The sequence below is a fragment of the Lynx rufus genome, unplaced genomic scaffold (genome assembly GCF_022079265.1).
Source record: "Lynx rufus isolate CCGP_SWC_20201006 ecotype Redwood Valley unplaced genomic scaffold, mLynRuf1.p SCAF_3, whole genome shotgun sequence".
Classification (NCBI taxonomy): domain Eukaryota; kingdom Metazoa; phylum Chordata; class Mammalia; order Carnivora; family Felidae; genus Lynx; species Lynx rufus.
Window position 1 is genome coordinate 58,293,109 of NW_025814845.1, and position 18,711 is coordinate 58,311,819.

Consider the following 18,711-nt stretch of genomic DNA (forward strand, 5'->3'; position numbering starts at 1 on the left):
GGGAGAGCAGCTGTGTATAGTGGTTGCCTCAGAATCCATATTGCAGTGTCAGAATTAGAATTAGAATTAGATGTGGGAAGATAGAATAGAGAAAACTCATGCAAAGAATTTGGAGAAGTCAGGGGAGAGAGGTGAAACGGAATTGGAGGTTGACAGGGAATGTTTTTTATCCTCTTAAATTTTTTCTTGACATATGAAATATTTCAAAAATACAGAAAACAGTAAGAGATAGTGTAACAAACACTTGTACACATGTCATCCAATTCTATTAAATGTTTATATTTTGCTATACATATGCTTTAGGTTATTTTTTTAAAGAAATAAAACACAAGAGATAGTTAAGTCCTTTGTATAACCATTGTTACTCTGCCTTCCTTCTCTAAGATAACACTATTCTGATTTTGTTTTTCCATCCAGTGTGTTTTTATACTTTTAACATGTGTTTGTGTGAGTCTATACACATGCACATCGTATGTTAATATATAGCATTATTTTGCATGTTCTCAAACTAGATAAAAAGTATCCTTCTGAGTATAATTTTACAACTGGCTGTTTTTATCCAACATGTTTTGAGATTTATCCATGTTGATACATGTTACTCTAGTTTATTCATTTTAAGTGCTGTATATTATTCAGTAGTATAAATATTCTGTGATCTATTTTTTTAATTGAATTGACAGATTGTATCTATCTTTGCTAATATAAACTGTTGTCACGAATGGTCTTTTGTGTCTACTTATGTATAGATTCACATTCTTGTCAATCCTTGCTTGCCAGTTTGATAGGTGTGAGATGGTATCTCACTCAGATTTTCACTTTTCATTTTGTAAACTAATGAGATTAAGCATATTTTCATGGTGTATTCACCATCCATTTTTGTTGATTTGTCTTTTACCCGTCTCAATTACCTGCTTACCCGTGTTAGTATAAGATCATTTTTCCTTTTCCAGTTGATTACTGAGAGTTCTTTATGTATTCTGGATACTAGTCCTTTGTTAATTATACATGTTTCAGTTATCTTCTTCTAGTCTATTTATACTATTTCTATTAAAGTTTAAATTTTTACTCACATATATTGGCTTTTTTAAAAAATGTTATTTTGGGGGCGCCTGGGTGGCGCAGTCGGTTAAGCGTCCGACTTCAGCCAGGTCATGATTTCGCAGTCCGTGAGTTCGAGCCCCGCGTCAGGCTCTGGGCTGATGGCTCAGAGCCTGGAGCCTGTTTCCGATTCTGTGTCTCCCTCTCTCTCTGCCCCTCCCCCGTTCATGCTCTGTCTCTCTCTGTCCCAAAAATAAATAAACGTTGAAAAAAAAAAATGTTATTTTGGTAACCATGAGCCAGGTACTTTACATAAGTTAGCTTATTTAATCTTTTTCTTTAATGTTTATTTCTGAGAGAGAGAGAGAGAGAGAAAGAGAGAGAGAGAGAACACAAGTAGGGGAGGAGCAGAGAAAGAGAGAGACACACAGAATCCAAAGCAGACTCCAGGCTCTGAGCTGTCAGCACAGAGCCCGACACGGGGCTCAAACCCACAAACTGTGAGTTCATGACCTGAGCCAAAGTTGGATGCTCAACCAGCTGAGCCAACCAGGCAACCCTAGCTTATTTAATCTTGTATCACTTTGTGGTGTATTATTATCATCTCTGATTTGTAGTTGAGGAAATGAAGTCTCTCACATATGGAGTCAGAATTTGATTCCACATAGGTCTGACCCCAAAGCAAGTGATCTGTGTCTTCTTATTATCTGATCAGAATTTAATAAAACCTATTTGAATAACATTTATGAGAAGCCACCAAGATTCATCTGATTTACTTTCTGGATCTAGGATTACTTTCTCCTCTTTTTTACGTAATCTATAACTTGCTTGCATTTGATCCCTTTTAGTTGTCCAAAATGTAAGTTACACAATTAAACTAGAGTGCCCTATTATAATAAATAAATAAATAAATAAATAAATAAATAAATAAATAAAAATATAAATATATAAATATTTATAAATAAATAAAGTTTATATATAAATAAATATAATATATAAATATATAAATATAAATATATATATTATATTTATTTATTTTTGAGAGAGAGGGAGAGGGGCAGAGAGAGATGGAAAGAGAGAATCCCAAGCAGGTTCCACACCCAGTGCACAGCCTGACATGGGGCTTAGTCTCACAAACCGTGAGATTATGACCTGAGCCAAAATCAAGAGTTGGACACTTTACCAACTGAACCGCCCAGGTGCTCCATATTGGCTTTTAAAAATAGTTTATGCTTTTGTGTCTTGTTTAAAATTTTTCTCTCTACCTCAAGGTTGTAAAGAGCGTTTTCAACATTTTCTTCTACTAAAGGCTTTGCAATTTTATCTTCTGCATTTAATTAATACGGATTTTGCATTTGAAAGATGGTCTGAGATTTGTAATCAAATACCTATATGTGTGAAGGTCTGCTTCTGAGTTCTCTGTTCTGTTCCATTTGTCCTTTTGTCTCACTCTATACTAAAACCACACTTTCTTAATTACTAAACCTCATAATAATCTCTTATCTATTAGAATATAGGAATAACCTTTTATTTTGGCTCTCCTAAGCTTCCCAGATCCAATTCCAATGTTAGATACCAGCAGAGTATTTGAGAATTCAACTCAATTCTGACACTGTCTACCCAGAGATAGTATCAGATTCTACCCAGAGATAGCATCGGATTCCATAGGTTTAGGCTTTAGTCCTACAAGGCTGCCCTCCACAACCCCCTTCAGATGCCAATCATAAGCCTTAGGCTGTTTTCCTGTGCTTCCGACCCACCTCACAGAATGCAGGGAAACACTTATGTTTACTGGTTTATTTTATCTTATTTTTTTTATGTTTACTGGTTTGTTAAAGGATATGAATTAACAACCATATGAAGAAATATATAGGGGGAGGTCCCAAAGAAAGGAGCTTCTGTTCTCACAAAGCTTGGAGCCCAGCTCAGTGACGCATAGAAGCAATTAGTTTTCCCAAGTGTGGAGGCTCTCTGAAAAGAAGTGAAAAAACTGTGCTTTTGGATTTTTATGGAATCTTCATTACAAATTCATAATTGACTAAGTCATTGGCCATTAGCTGATTCAACCTCCAGCCTGTCTCCCCTCCCTGGAGGTGGGGGAGTTGCCACAGGGGGGTAGTGTACTGAAAATTCCAACCCTCTAGTCACATGGTTGTTCTTCCTGGCAACTAGTCCCTACCCTTGGGTGACATCCCCAAATCACCTTCATTAATAGCAAGATACCCATTTCACCTTTATGACCCTGAGGAGGTTTCAGGAACTGTGGCTGAAGACCAGGTATATCTGAGAAATATATTTTGGTCATCTGAATGAATTCTGAATTCTCAGAATTAGCACGCCTTTTCCTTTTGTTCTTTTATTTGAATGAAACTTGTTTGCTAGTCAAGATCTATGAAAATCCCTGTTGGAAAATTTTTCCCCTAAAGTAAAATCTATACCCAGTGTGGGGGTTGAACTCACAACCCCAAGATCAAGAGTCACATGCTCTACCAACTGAGCCATTCAGGTGCCCTCTGTCAGAATTTTGATTGGAAGTATATTGGACTTAGAGATTAAGGAGAATTTTCATCTCTACTGAATTGATTTTTCCCATTCATGAACCCAGGTCTATCTCTTAATTTGTAAAGATCTTCTTTTATGTCTTTGAGTCATGTTTTATAATTTTGAGCAAAAGGATGTTACACCTTTTCTTTTTTTGTTTTTTTAGATTCATTTCTAGGCATCTTACTTACAGTTTTTCTTAACCATATGCATGGGATGTTTTTCTACTACATTCTCAAACTGATCACTACTTGATTTTTCTTTGTTGATCTTGTGTCTAACCACCTTATTAAGCCAGTAGTTGTAATTGGGCTTTCTGTGCAGATGATCCTATTTTCTACTAATAACAGTAATTGTTTTTCTTCCTTTTCAGTTCTTGCACTACCTTTCTTTTTTGTCTTGCACTAGTTAGAATCTTTAGTACAGTTGAATGTTGCTGACTTTAATGAGAATGCTGATGTCTCACCATTAAGTTTGATTTTTGCTAAGAGTTTTTTTTTATCATGAATGAATCTTAAACTGTAGTGAATTTTTTTTATATCTATGGAGATTATCATATTATTCTTCTTTAATCTATGAGGGTATTTTCTTGAAAAAGAGAGGCTACAACCAACATAAGCAGGTAGAAAAGAGGGAGGATACAGGAGAGAGAGAGGATGATCAGTGGTACACAATACCAAAAAAAAAAAGAAGAAGAAGAAGGAATGGAATCCAGAGCAAGGGCAGGAATTGGCTTTTAAGATAGGAGAAGCACATCTTCCATCATAATGGGGAAGGCACAGGTAGAGATATAGCTCCTTTTTCAGACTTGAAGAAGTAAAGATGGGGAGGGGGGTAGGGTGTTGAGTTGAAGACAGAGTCATATGCTAAGAGTGAAAGAGGAGGACACAGTTGAGAATTATGGAGAAGGTTAAAAAGTCTTTTGGAAAGTAGGAGAGCTAGTTGACTGTTGAAATTAGGAAGATTTCCAGTCAGGGATAAAGGTGCCATTAAGGATTTTCACTGGGATTTTATAGCACTGCAGACTGCTTGATTATGTGATTGCATCCCCCCACTCCCTTCCAGTACTCAGCTGCCGAGTTGCAAGATAGAGAAAAAGCCAGGCAGTTAGTTTTTCACAGGGTTGTGTCTTTTCCAGGAAGGTACCATGAAAAGATAGTAAGGCAAGAGAACTTAGTATATTACCTGTAGAGTGTAAGAAAGGAAGATCTATATAATCTAAGCTAGATAGGGAAGGAAGTAAAGATGGGGTTTCTAAAATGGGAGTTTCAAAAACTTATTGATGGGTTGAAAGTCTCAGGGAAGTCATAGAAGAGATATGTTGAGAATATTGAGCTGGAAAGATGGGAGGTTTTAGTAATGGAGTGAGAATTCTCTCTGAAGATGAGGACAAGGAACTTAGAAGTCCAGGTATTAGATGGATTGTCTTTGGAATCAAGAGTGACAGCAGTAAGTAGAGAAAGAAGATTTGGAGCAAGGTGCTGGCGATGTTTTCAGTGAACAAAGAGTAGTGACCACGTTTTTTTTTACTTAAATGCAATTAGGAATGGTAAGAGATGGATGGTATAGGCATGTGGCCTGATCCTCAAAGGAACGGGAGATTTTGTGAGAGGGTAGAGGAACTTTGGTCTCTGGAAAGTACACTGGGCCAGTAGGATCACAGAATCCATATCCTGACTCTGAGGTACATGGGATTGAGAGCATGATCTGCTTTCACTTCAGAATGTTACAAGGTAAGGTAGCTTCTTTAAAGAAAAAAGCATTTCATGAAGTGATTGAGGGTTTTGTTAACTAATATTTGGGAGTTGGAGGTAACATATAAAAGAGTTTGAGGGGCGCCTGGGTGGCTCAGTCGGTTAAGCGTCCGACTTCAGCTCAGGTCACGATCTCATGGTCCGTGAGTTCGAGCCCCGCATCGGGCTCTGGGCTGATGGCTCAGAGCCTGGAGCCTGCTTCCGATTCTGTGTCTCCCTCTCTCTCTGCCCCTCCCCCGTTCATGCTCTGTCTCTCTCTGTCTCAAAAATAAAATAAATGTTAAAAAAAAAATTAAAAAAAAAAAGAGTTTGAAAGGAGATTAAGTAGAGGAAAAGAAAGTATTTTAAAATGAGAACATAAAAGAGCATAGGTGATTAGCAAGGTGCATATTTTCAGAGATGACCAAGGAAAACAGGGATTTTAAGGCAACATAGAATTAGCTTGTCTTTAGGATTGCTAAGATAAGTTCCAGTGGCTCCTTGTAACTGATGGTGGCCTTCACACAGTGGAGGGCAGGCTGCCAGTTATAGTGAGGGCTTTGACATTCTGTTTCCTCCAGAGCGTTCAGATGCTTCTGGTGGCAGATCTTATTTAATGGAGATTTATGGTCCTTCGTAAGAGATATAGTGGTTCCTCTCCAGGAGGTGAGGATACACATGGTTCAGCAGTATGAGGTGAGGAAGCCTCTAATTTGGAGAGATCAGGATTGGTTAAATCAGAGATTTTTAAAAGGACTTAAAATATGCACATTAAACATTTTATTTCAAGTTCAATGTAATACATTTTTTTCTAACATGCATTGCTATACTGATCTTTTGAGTTAGGGCCAAAACCTTTTCTTTGAATATGGGTCCACTCATTGGAGTTTTTCCATCTTTCTGCATGTTTTATATATCATATCTATAATACATCATGTAGGATTTGCTTTTTTATTTCTTTACAGTGGAATGCAAGATCTTTCTGGGTTTTTACGGTTACTTTTCTTGCTTTTTAGACTTGTATTGCCCATATATAACAACAGCTGTTCTTAATGACTTGCTTTCATTAAGTTTTGCCAAAGACTTAAACTTAGTTTTTATAAAAATAGCTTTGTTATTATATAGTCCCCTCGTATGTATAGGGAATACATTCCAGGACGCCCAGTGGATGCCTGAAACCGCAGATAGTGCCAAATCTTATGTATACTATGTTTTCTGCTATGCATACATACCTATGATAATGTTTAATTTATAAATCAGGTACAATAAGAGATCAACAACAACTAATAATAAAATAGAACAATTGTAACAATATGCTGTAATTAAAGTTACATGAATAATAGTTAATAACTAGTGCAAATAGCATGGTGGATTTGTAAATTACGTAAGTAATTTACTTTTAGATACAATACCAAAGGCATGATCCATGAAAGAGAAAATTGATAAGTGGGGCTTCATTAATGTTGAAAATTTCTCTGGAAAATTTCTCTGGAAGAAAATATTGGCATATTATATCTCAGAAGGAAGTTGTATCCCAAATACTCAAAGGACTCTTAAAATTCAACAATAAATAAACAATGGGCAAAAACATCACCAAAGAAGATATATAGATGGCAGATAGCATATGAAAAGATGCTCAACATCATATGTCATTAGGGAAATGCAAACTAAAACAGGAACTACAGATGCTTTCATTCGTTGCTGGTGGGATGCAAAATGACACTTTGGAAGGCAGTTTGGCACTTTGTTACCAGACTAAATATACTCTTACCATATGAGCCAACAATCACACTCCTTGGTATTTCTCCAAATGAGTGGAAAAATTATATCCATACAAAATCTTGCCCTCGAATGTTTATAGTGGCTCTATTTATAATTGTTAAAACTTAAAAGCAATCAAAATGTCCTTCAGTAGGTGTATGGGTAAACTGTGGTACATCCAGACAATCCAGTATTATTCAACAAGAAAACAGCATCAAGCCATGAAAAAACATGGAGGAACCTTAAATGCATATTGCTCAGTGAAATAAGCCAGCCTGAAAGACTATATACTCTGTGATTCCGACTGTATAATATCTGGAAGAGACAAAACTATATACACACAGCAAAAAGATGAATGATTGCCAGGCATTTGGGGTAGGAGAAAAGAGAAATGAGTAGGTGTAACAGGATTTTAGAGCAGTGAAGCTATCCTATCCTGTAATGGTAGATAAATGATGTTATATGTGTGTCAAAACTAATATGCTAAACCCCACACAACACAGAGTAAACCCTAATGTAAACCATGAGCTTTAATAATGTATCAGTTTTCATTCATCAGCCTAACAAATGCACCACACTAATGCTAGCTACTAATAAAAGGGGAAACGGAGGGAGAGCTTATATGGGGATTCCTTTTATTTGTTGCACATTTTTTCTGTAAACCTAAAGCTGCTCTAAGATATAAAGTGGGGTTTTTTTAAGTTTTTAAATTTATTCTTTTTTTTTTTTTTAATTTTTTTTTTTTCAACGTTTATTTATTTTTGGGACAGAGAGAGACAGAGCATGAACGGGGGAGGGGCAGAGAGAGAGGGAGACACAGAATCAGAAACAGGCTCCAGGCTCTGAGCCATCAGCCCAGAGCCTGACGCGGGGCTCGAACTCACGGACCGCGAGATCGTGACCTGGCTGAAGTCGGACGCTTAACCGACTGCGCCACCCAGGCGCCCCTTTAAATTTATTCTGAGAGAGAAAGAATCCCAAGCAGATTCCATGCTGTCAGCACAGAGCCCAATGCAGGCCTCAAACCCGTGAACTGTGAGATCATGACCTAAGTCAAAATTAAGAGTCAGACAGATGCCCAGCCGACTCAGCCACCCAGGCATCCCTAAAGTTTTATTTATTTAATCTCTACACTCATTGTAGGGCTCAAACTCAAACAACCCCAACTGAGATCAAGAGTCATGTGTTCTTCTGACTGAGCCAGCCAGCTTGCCCCAAAAATAAAGTGTATTTAAAAAATAAACTGGGGCGCCTGGGTGGCTCAGTCAGTTAAGCATCCGACTTCAGCTCAGGTCATGATCTCGCGGTTTGTGAGTTCAAGCCCCACATTGGGCTCTGTGCTGACAGCTCAGAGCCTGGAGTCTGCTTCAGATTCTGTGTCTCCCTCTCTCTCTGCCCTTCCCCTGCTCATGCTCTGTCTCTCTCTGTCTCAAAAATAAAACATTAAAAAAATTCAAAAAACTGATTTTTATAAACACAGACCTCAACTACTAGGAGTAAATGTGTGAGTGTACCTCACAAAGGAACTTACTAGCTGTGAACATCTGACATTAGTCATATTCTTTTTTTGTTTGTTTGTTTAAATGTTTATCTTTATTTTTGAGACAGAGACAGAGCATGAGCGGGAGAGAGGCAGAGAGAGAGGGAGACACAGAATCGGAAGTAGGCTCCAGGCTCTGAGCTATCAGCACAGAGCCCAACGCAGGGCTCGAACTCGTCAACTGCGAGATCATGACCTGAGCTGAAGTCAGATGCTCAACCGACTGAGCCACCCAGGCACCCCAACATTAGTCATATTCTTAACAGAGGAAACAGATCCTTGGTTAGACTAACACATGATAGAGATCAGTTGATGAGCTTTAAGCCATGATGATAGTATATGCTGTAGTGTGGATGGAACTACCCTATAGAATAGTATGTTGTAAGCAAAGATAGAAGTAAATGGAGAAGAGGAACCAGGAAAGATAGGAAGCCTGAGGAGTGGCCAGAGATCTGTAAGGAAAATCATGAGAGAGTAGTTACTAGAAACCAAGGGAAGAGGAAGTTTCAAGGAAGAGACTCAAGACAACAATGTCCAGTGCTTCTTAGTGACTAAATAAGATATGATTTAGGGGCGCCTGGGTGGCGCAGTCGGTTAAGCGTCCGACTTCAGCCAGGTCACGATCTCGCGGTCCGTGAGTTCAAGCCCCGCGTCAGGCTCTGGGCTGATGGCTCAGAGCCTGGAGCCTGTTTCTGATTCTGTGTCTCCCTCTCTCTCTGCCCCTCCCCCGTTCATGCTCTGTCTCTCTCTGTCCCCCAAAAAATAAATAAACATTGGAAAAAAAAATTTAAATAAGATATGATTTATTCATTCAACAAATATTTAATAGTGAGCTGATATGTATAGACCTGATATCTGGTTTCTGTCTCTGCTGAGGATATAGAGTAGGTCACTGTATCCTAGTAGGACATTCACATTCCTGTCTTTATGAATTATAATCTAGTAGAGAAGACAGATACTACATAATAATAAAAGGAGCAGGTTCTTGTGAAAGCATGTGGCTGGTGATGCCAACCTAGTCATCAGGTCTTGATGTTTAATCTGGGATCTGAAGAAAAAATCTGAGTTATTGAGGTGAGGGGCAGTTGAACAGAGAGGTCAAGAGATCACTGGAAACCTAAGAAAGAGCACGCAGATTGTGGCCTGTGACCGTCAGGAGTCAGAACAGGCTTTTTGCCTTGCTGTACTGAAGAAATGCTGAGTTTGAAGTTTTGTCTTTTATTTAAGTGTTTGGGGAGTGAATTTTCCTTCAGGTTTTATCAGCCTTAACACTTCCATTTTACATTCTTTTCTCAGGCATAGTAGTGGAAGATTGTCTGATTTTGCTCCAAAACTTGTTAAAAAACAACAATTCCAATCAAAATTTTTTTAAAGAAGGCTCATATATTCAACGTATGAAACCTTGGTTTGATGTTGGCGATGAAAATTCTGGCTGGTCTGCACAGAAAGTGACTAATCTGCACGTAATGCTACAGGTACACTATAGTTAGACATAAATGTGACAAGAATTTTGACAACATTCCTTTCAAAGAAAAGAAAATTGCTTGTATTTGATAAATCTAGGATATTGAGTTGGTTTCAGTTGGGCCTAAAAGAAAACCTTTTAATATGAAGATTTGCAGTTATGCTCAGAGATAGAGATCCACTGCCATTAACCCCTCCCTCCAACCCCCAGTACATATGCCCATGACTCAAATTCAATAATTATTAATATGTGGCAATTTTGTTTCATCTTTTATTCCCTTCTCTTGCCCTGCTGGATTATTTGTATTTTATTTTATTTTATTATTTTATTTTATTTATTTTTAAGGTTTATTTATTTTGAGAGAGACAGACAGAGTGAGCAGGGGAGGGTGGGGCGGGGGGAAGAGAGAGAATCCCAAGTAGTCTCTGCTGCAGAGCCTGACTCAGGGCTCGAACTCAGGAACCGTGAAGTCCTGACCTGAGCCGAATCCAAGAGTCAGATGCCTAACTGATTGAGCCACTCAGGCACCCTGTCCTGCTGGATTATTTTAAAGCAAATCCAAACGTATAGTTTCCTGATGGGTTTTGCACCCAGAGAATAATAGGTTAGATTGTTGATTTGAATTTTTTAAATCTACTTTCTTCAGTTAAGGTTCTAATGTAAATTTTAATGTACGGAATACTGCGTTCAGCAAATAAATTCACTCAGTAGACATTTACTGAGAGGTAGGCAGTGACTGCTAGGAAATGAATGATAATGTCCCTGCCTCCAAAGATTAATAATCTGTTTTAAGTCTGATATAAGTTAAAATGACAAGTCACCTGCAATTTTATTTTAGCTTACTGGTGATGAATGGTAAAAGTGAAGACAATAGGATCCCAAATGATTTCTGCATCAGAGAAAATATGAAGTTCTTTGAAGTATTTTACTTACTTATTCCTTTATTATTCCCTCTCCAAACCGTTGAGTTTATATACTAGCTTCCCAGCTTACTGGCTCTCTGGTGATTCTTGTGGGTCTTTGAATATCTCTGAATTGTTTCTGCGTCTCTGAAATTGTTTTCCTCAAAACTAGATGGATAGTTTCTCGAGTAATTAGAGTCTGAATATCGTTGCATGCCGTGGGAGTTGCCTGTGTAGGGTTAATTGGTAATTAAGGTGACCAGATGCCCCATTTTGCCAGGCTAGTAATCGTTTTGTAATTACGAACAGTGTCCTCTTTCACTTCTAAAGTGTCCCAATTTAGATAATAAATTATAGTTACCTTATATAGAATATGCCTCAAACCTGTCAGGAAAATATTTTACAGGAGAACATGGGTAAAATATTTCTATTTTATACTCCCCACTTCATCCTTTCTACTTTCACATGTCAGTATTACACATTTCAAGACTTAGTTTTTCAACATGTTTTTTGCACCTTAGAAATAGCATTCCAAGTAGTAAGCTTGATATTTTGCCCAACACCACTTTCTTAAATTCCTGTAGAAAAATACCTTTCAAAACATGATTAGACAGAGCAAAGGGATGTGGTGATGTGCAAAAGCTTATATATATCCTACCAAGCAGGGAAAATTTAAACTGCTAGAGGAGTCCACTCATGTTTTATGGTTTAGAGTACTAAGCAAAGAATCATTTTTGAAGAAAGCCGCTGTTTAAAAAGTACTACTTTACCAAAAGAAAAAAAAAAAAATTAGACTAGGGTGCTGCATATAAACAAAAAAATACATTATTTTTACATATGTAGTAAATTGGTTAAGTTTTTTTTTACATTTAAAAAGTAAATAAAATCTTAAAGAATGTAAACTTCAAAATAAAGAAGCTGAGTTTAATTCACTTCAATATATTCTCCATCTCAAAGATTGAGTAGTTGATGCATTCATGACTTCGCAGGCCACAGGTTATCTTCTGCTTTTCAGCCTATTACTGTGCTATTTCCTTATAGCTTTATTTAGGGTTGCTTGTATTTCCAGTTCTCTGTTATGCACCAAATGAAAATGCATCAAAAATGAGGATAAACAGTCCTATTTGGATAGATAACATCCTAACTGGAATTATTCATCATTGTGTTGAAATCATGATTGATTTTAAAAATTCTATAAATTGAAATCGATGTGTTTGAGGGTATTCATTCAAATTTTACAGATTAAATTTTGGGGAAGCATCTTTTTGAAAAGTTTTTTAGTCATAAAACACTTTAATTTTTCTTGGAATGATAGTGTTATGACTAGTTCTGCCTCCTATTCCTATAAGAATATACCCTTATATATCATTTTTTGGACAGATACTGCCAGCAGTTCCCAGAAAGCTCATTACCTTATGAGAGAATCCTTTTCATTGTTGGGTAATTCTAGCTCTTAAAAACTTCATATAATGAGTCAAAATCTGCCTTCTACAAACTTCCCCCTGTTTTGCTCTCAGGGAAAATACAAGTCCATTCCTTATGGTATTTTACATATTTGAATGTTGTTACTAAGTCTTCCCTTATGTTGTTATCCTTATAATAAATATTCCCTCTTTCTTCAATCACCTTTTCCTACCTCTCTGTCATCTAGAAGATTGATAATTACTTTTTCTTTATTTACCTCATCAATAAAGATACCCAACTGCTATTAGATGATACTAAGGAATTATTGTTGATTTTGTTAGCTACAGTAATGGCATGATGATCATGTTTTTTAAAATTCTTTTTAGTTAGAGGCATATGTAGAAATATTTATGGGAGAAGTGACAAATAGCTTGGTATTGCTTTAAATATATATATATATATTTTTTTTTTTTTTTTCACATTAGGGATAAGAGGAGAATAAAACAAAAACCAAAACAAAAAGCCATGGAGGTCTAACCAGAAAGGTCTAAAGATTTGAGCCATTATGTAATTCTAAAGCTTCTCTCTAGTGACATCAATGTATTAATCAACCCTCTTAATAAAAATATTATAAAATCCCATTTGATCTTAATATACAAGGTTTTGTACACACATAGACTTGTAAGTCTAGTTTTAAAATACAAGCTATATGTGAAATTATTTTGAAGACGTAACTGCTGAACATTTGTTTGGGATGACATTTTTTATGTTTCTCAGACTTCATGTTCAAGTTCAGACTAATCATAGAACCATAAAGGTTTAATTAGCATTAACAATCAATGAGGCCAGCCCCTTACCTAACGCATAAATCTTCTCCCATGTCTTCAGGGGTTAGTTTTGGTCTCTCTTTAAGTATCTCCAGTTTAGGGGGACTTTATTACACCCCAAGCCATTCTATTTTCAGACCTTCTCCATAATTAGGTAGTTCATCTTTACTTTGGTAAGAAATATACCACCCTGTTACTTATTCATTTATTGACTATACACTATGTTATAAATACTGGGCCTTTTCTTTGGAATACAAAAATGACCGAGGCAGTTTTTACTCTGGGAGTTCACAATCACCTGCAGGAGACAAACTGGCGTAATGTGCTATGTACTATAACAGAACTATTGCCATGAGAGCGTGAAGGAAAGAGCATCTAGATCTGGCTGAATAGGTGAGGGGAATCCTTTACATAGACATTCTTGTTCATACAGAAATTTGCCTCAAGACTTTTCACATCTTTAAAAGACCACTTTTGCTTTCTCTTTCTTTCACAGCTGGTTCGTGTGCTGGTATCTCCCACCAACCCTCCGGGTGCTACCAGTAGCTGCCAGAAAGCTATGTTCCAGTGTGGCTTACTGCAGCAACTTTGCACTATCCTAATGGCCACTGGAGTGCCTGCTGATATCCTGACTGAGGTAAACCAAATGGAGGCAGAGGCTACTCTTGTGGAAGTTGAAATCAGGAATCCTAAGAAGAATTAGATGTCAGCTGAAGGCAAAACAGTAATAGTTAACCATTTTTATATGTTAAATTCCTTATTGATCCTACTAAAATATAATTTGCGTAATGATGACAGTATTAATTCCAAAAGGTGTACTCATCCCTCAAGTTTAATAATATATAAATACTGTTCAAGCTTACAGGACTTTCATTAATTTTATTGTATTCAACAGGAGTGCACAGTATGATTTAAGTTTTTAATGTTGAGAACAGTATGACTTAGTCAAATAAGACTTGAGACTTAAGTAGTGTTACATAGTCCTAGAACAGTAAATTCTTTTTCCCTGATGTTTGCGGGTTTTTTTTCCTACCTATTAAGAAAAAGAGGTTAGTTTGAAGAAAAGAAAGGTTTAGTTTATTTAAACTTTCATAAAATCTTTCTCAAATTAACACATGCACATTAAAAGAATAGGTAATAATAAAAGTTTTATAACAAAAGCAGCTAGCTATCTGCAGTCTCACTCCTCCCTTGCCTTAAGTCTTGCTTCCCCTCTGCATAACCCTCTCACTTTACTTCCTCCTGTCACCCCAGTAATTTGCATTTAAATCAATAATCAGAGTTTATAATTTTATGACTATACAAATACTGTTCCCTGCCAAGACAGAGCCCTATGTCATTTTTAAATATCTCTCTTTCCTAAGTTGTAATAGTATTCTCTTTTCATCTTACTGTTTTTCTGTGTAACTGCATATTAATACTATCAATATGATTAATATGTCATTTCCCATCCCAGACATTTTTTTCCTAGACATTTTTTCTTCTTTTCTAGAAGCCCCTTCCATCCTCCTGCTCCAATATGGGCTGGTCTACTTCTGTGCACATCTCTAGCCCCAGGACTTTCACCATCCTCCTAGGATCTCCCTTTACTCCTCTCTGGAGTTAAATCCCTTAGTTACCAGGATTCCATGTCTTTACTCCCCACCTTTTGACTCATTATCTTAGTTTACTTCACTTCCTAAAAAAAGTAAATGGCAAGAGAACTTGTTTTTATCTTTTACATGTCATTCCTTTATTTTCAGAGTTACTCTAATGTTTGGCTAGGTATAGATTCAGGGTTAGAAATCATAACACTCAACTTTCTGGACATTATTTCAGAGCTGCCGTTAAGAAATCTGAAGCCATTTTTAATCTTAATCCTTTTCACGTAACTTTTTTTCTCTAGAAACTTTTGGGATCTTCTCTTCCTTTCTGGTTTCCTGAAATATACTGATAATGTGCAGTACTACAGACTTTTTTTTTTTTTTTAACCCTCCCCAATTATTGTTGACAACCACTGGACCCTTTCGAGCTGTAGACCTGTGTCCTTCAGTCCTGAGAATGTTTTTTATATTTCTTGATAATTGTTTTTATGTTCTATTTCTGCAACTCCACTAATAGATTTGTTAGACTTTCTGTGTATCTAGTTTGCCTTTTTATTCTATTTTCTTGGAGGTATTTTCAACTTCATCTTTAAATTGAAGTTTTAATTTGTTATATTTTAAATGTGTTTGCTGATTTTATTTTGAAGCACCCTTGTTTTGTAGAAATAGATTCTGTCTTTTAGAGGATACTATTGATTTTAATTTTTTGAGACTTTTAAATCCTTATGGTCAGGTGTTATTTGTAATTAGAGCCCTATGCTTAATGTTTTAAAGCGTTATTTTGAAAAAGTGTTAACAGGATTATAATGCTGTCACTCCTTTTTTCGGTATCTGAATTTTAGCATTTAAAAGCAAACCACAGAAGGATATAACATTTTGTTTTGAAAACAGGTTTTCTTCCTTGACTTACTCTCTCTCAATTTTTATTTTTCCCCCTAAATAGACCATTAATACTGTGTCAGAAGTTATTCGAGGCTACCAAGTAAACCAAGACTACTTTGCTTCTGTAAATGCACCTTCAAACCCACCAAGGTAGGAAAAGGGAAATACTGCTATTTCTCTGAGGAAGTCAGAATTTACTTTGGGTTTTTAGTATATCTCATATACACATCTTTTAAGAAGTTCAACCATATGTTTTGAAACTAGAAATTATCTGACAAGATGAACATGTTGGTGTTTTAAAAGAGTCTGTGGTCCTTGGAGCTTCGGTATTTGGGCTCAGCTATCACCCTCACACTTCCTCCGTGCCTTACGCAGACCCGATTGCTTGCTTGTCCGAGCGGCAGTTGTCTGTCCTGTGCAATGGAGGTGGAATACTTACCTCGCTGGTGTTCTGCTTATGGTGTTTCAGTCAGCAGAAACGACTAGTTACTGATCTGTGTCCTTGGGTTGCAATTTTTCTTTTGCTCTTTTCTTTCTGAATGCAACAGACCAGCAATCGTGGTACTTCTCATGTCCATGGTTAACGAAAGGCAGCCGTTTGTATTGCGCTGTGCCGTTCTCTACTGTTTCCAATGTTTCTTATATAAAAACCAAAAAGGACAAGGAGAAATTGTGTCAACGCTTCTACCTTCCACTATTGATGGTAAATAATTTAGTTCTAATTTCTGTTCTGAGAAGTACGTAGTCTTTCAAGCTTTTAATGATAAGGTATATTGTAAATGATAAAAGACCCTGGATGTAGTGGAATATTTAAAATGTGGCATTTCCTTGGATTTGCTTTAGAAATGCAGTTTTTAACTAAGACAGTAATTTTCTGGAATATTATCTCATCGATTTGATGCCTGAAATGTAATTATTTCTTTGTTCTGCTACTCTTCTTCCAGGGTCATTTTGTCATCTTTCATTTTTGTCTTGAAAAGCAGACTTTTAAAAATGTAACTTAATACCCCTAATTAACAGATTTTAAAATCGTATTTCATACTATTTGTGTGTGTGTGTAAAACAACAATTAATTTTTTATCATCATCTGCCTGCCATCTTTGTAGCAACAGGTAATTCAGTCTCAGCTGGTCAGTTATTATGCGGAGGTTTATTTTCTACTGATTCACTTTCAAACTGGTGTGCTGCTGTGGCCCTTGCCCATGCTTTGCAAGAAAATGCTACCCAGAAAGAACAGTTGCTCAGGGTTCAACTTGCTACAAGTATCGGCAACCCTCCAGTTTCTTTATTGCAACAGTGCACCAACATCCTTTCACAGGTAACGTGGCTGGCGAGTGGAACTGCTCTAAGGGGGAAAAAATCTCAGCTATACGTTTTTGTGTCAGTGATACAAAGATTTAAGGGTATCCTTCGTAGATGCAGATGAAAAAGGAAAGAGGCATGGACTTACCTGCTCATTAACTCATTGTAACCTGAAACTGTGTAGAGAGAAAGAAATACATACTCTTACAAGAATGGTTTTGCCAAATAGCAAGATCTGCTTCATGAAACACATCTTCTGGACAGAAAGGTGTTTTGTTTCTCTTTCTGTTTCCTTTTTCTATCATCCAGTGTTCTTGCATGTCCTTTTCTCTTTCTGCTCAGTAGCCGAATTTGGGTCTGTTTATGAGAGAGAATAGAATAAAGTGGTTCATAGCTATGTACCTCCCTCTTTCTCTTCCCAGAGCCGTTGATTTTCCTTTCAGAAAACAATACCAGTCCATCGCTTACTAAACATTGTACTCCTTGATGTTTGAGAGCTCTCCAACCCTCAAAACCCCAAGGCATATAATTTATCTACTAATATAGAGAAAAATGTAACTGTTTGCATTCCTCTAGACACCTAATGAGAACAACAAAGCTTCACTGAAGTGTGGATGATAAGGTCTTTATGAAGGTCACTTACAATTGGATGATTTGTCCACATGGACTTCTGTTGCTGTTGAACAGTTCAGGTTCACTGTTTAGCAAAACTATAGTCATTAACATTCAGAGTCACTTAGAGTAAAAATATACTTAAGTCTAAAATTGTGCTGTCCCCTAGAATTTTCCTCTCTCCCTCCCTGTGATAATGTGCTGTGTCCTTCTTAATTTTTAATTTTGACACACTCATTGAATTGTATTATTGTGAGCTTTTAAAGAGACATCAATGCCATCATGCATAGGAAGTTATAAATTATGGTTAAAAATTAGTGTAAAGGGGATCAGACATTCTCTTTATTGTTTAAAATCTGTTTATTTAAATTGAAAGCTTGTTTCATCTTTATCATTTATTTCTTAGTGATTTGAAAAAACTACCCCTAAATATTCATATCCATGTATATTTAATACTTCTCATTCTCATGTTGCTGTTTGTTGAAAATAGCTTTTCTTAAGCCAAACAGCAGTTAACGGACCACCACCACCAGAGACTTCGCTCTAACATTGTAGTCACAATTAATGCATTATGAGAAATTCTCAAGATAGTGGTGTCTTCCCCTTCACAGCACAGTGCTGTAAAATGATCCTTTCTCCTCCAACATGCGTATTAATAATATGCATAATATTATGTTACATAATAAAATACATAATAAAATATGTTACATAATATATATGTTACATAATAAATATTACATAATAAAATATTAGAACTATCCTGTTACAATAAAATATTAGATAATTATATAATGTTACATAATAAAATATTAGAACTATCCTGTCCCAAATTATTGGTGTGGGTTTGTAGAGAGACCATCTGTGAGGGATTTTTCTGGATTTAAGTTTTTCTACAGCAGTAATATTTATAAATAATTTTTAATGTGTAATTTACAGGGTGATAAGATCGACAGACGGGTATGTATCGCTTGTTTAAGCTTAGGCATTTCCCTCTTACAGCAAGGCTTTCCTTTGTCTTGGGTTTTGCTGATGGTTTTTTTTAACCGCTTGTTTGAAGTTACATTCTACTCACACTTTCATGTGTCAGCAAGTTTATCTCTATCATAAGTGGCTCTCCAATT

General features: G+C 36.5%; 1 protein-coding gene across 2 annotated transcripts in view; it reads left to right on the top strand.

The window, feature by feature from the left end:
- Positions 1–18,711, top strand: part of USO1 (USO1 vesicle transport factor) — a 95,991-nt gene that overhangs the window by 56,219 nt on the left and 21,061 nt on the right. Inside the window, exons 9-14 of one of the 2 annotated variants that reach the window (XM_047090793.1) lie at positions 9,910–10,088; positions 13,708–13,848; positions 15,738–15,826; positions 16,225–16,379; positions 16,783–16,994; positions 18,527–18,547. In XM_047090793.1, the coding sequence (XP_046946749.1) occupies positions 9,910–10,088; positions 13,708–13,848; positions 15,738–15,826; positions 16,225–16,379; positions 16,783–16,994; positions 18,527–18,547 (797 nt within the window). The remainder of the gene's footprint in view (positions 1–9,909; positions 10,089–13,707; positions 13,849–15,737; positions 15,827–16,224; positions 16,380–16,782; positions 16,995–18,526; positions 18,548–18,711) is intronic. The other variant, XM_047090794.1, reaches the window with a different exon arrangement.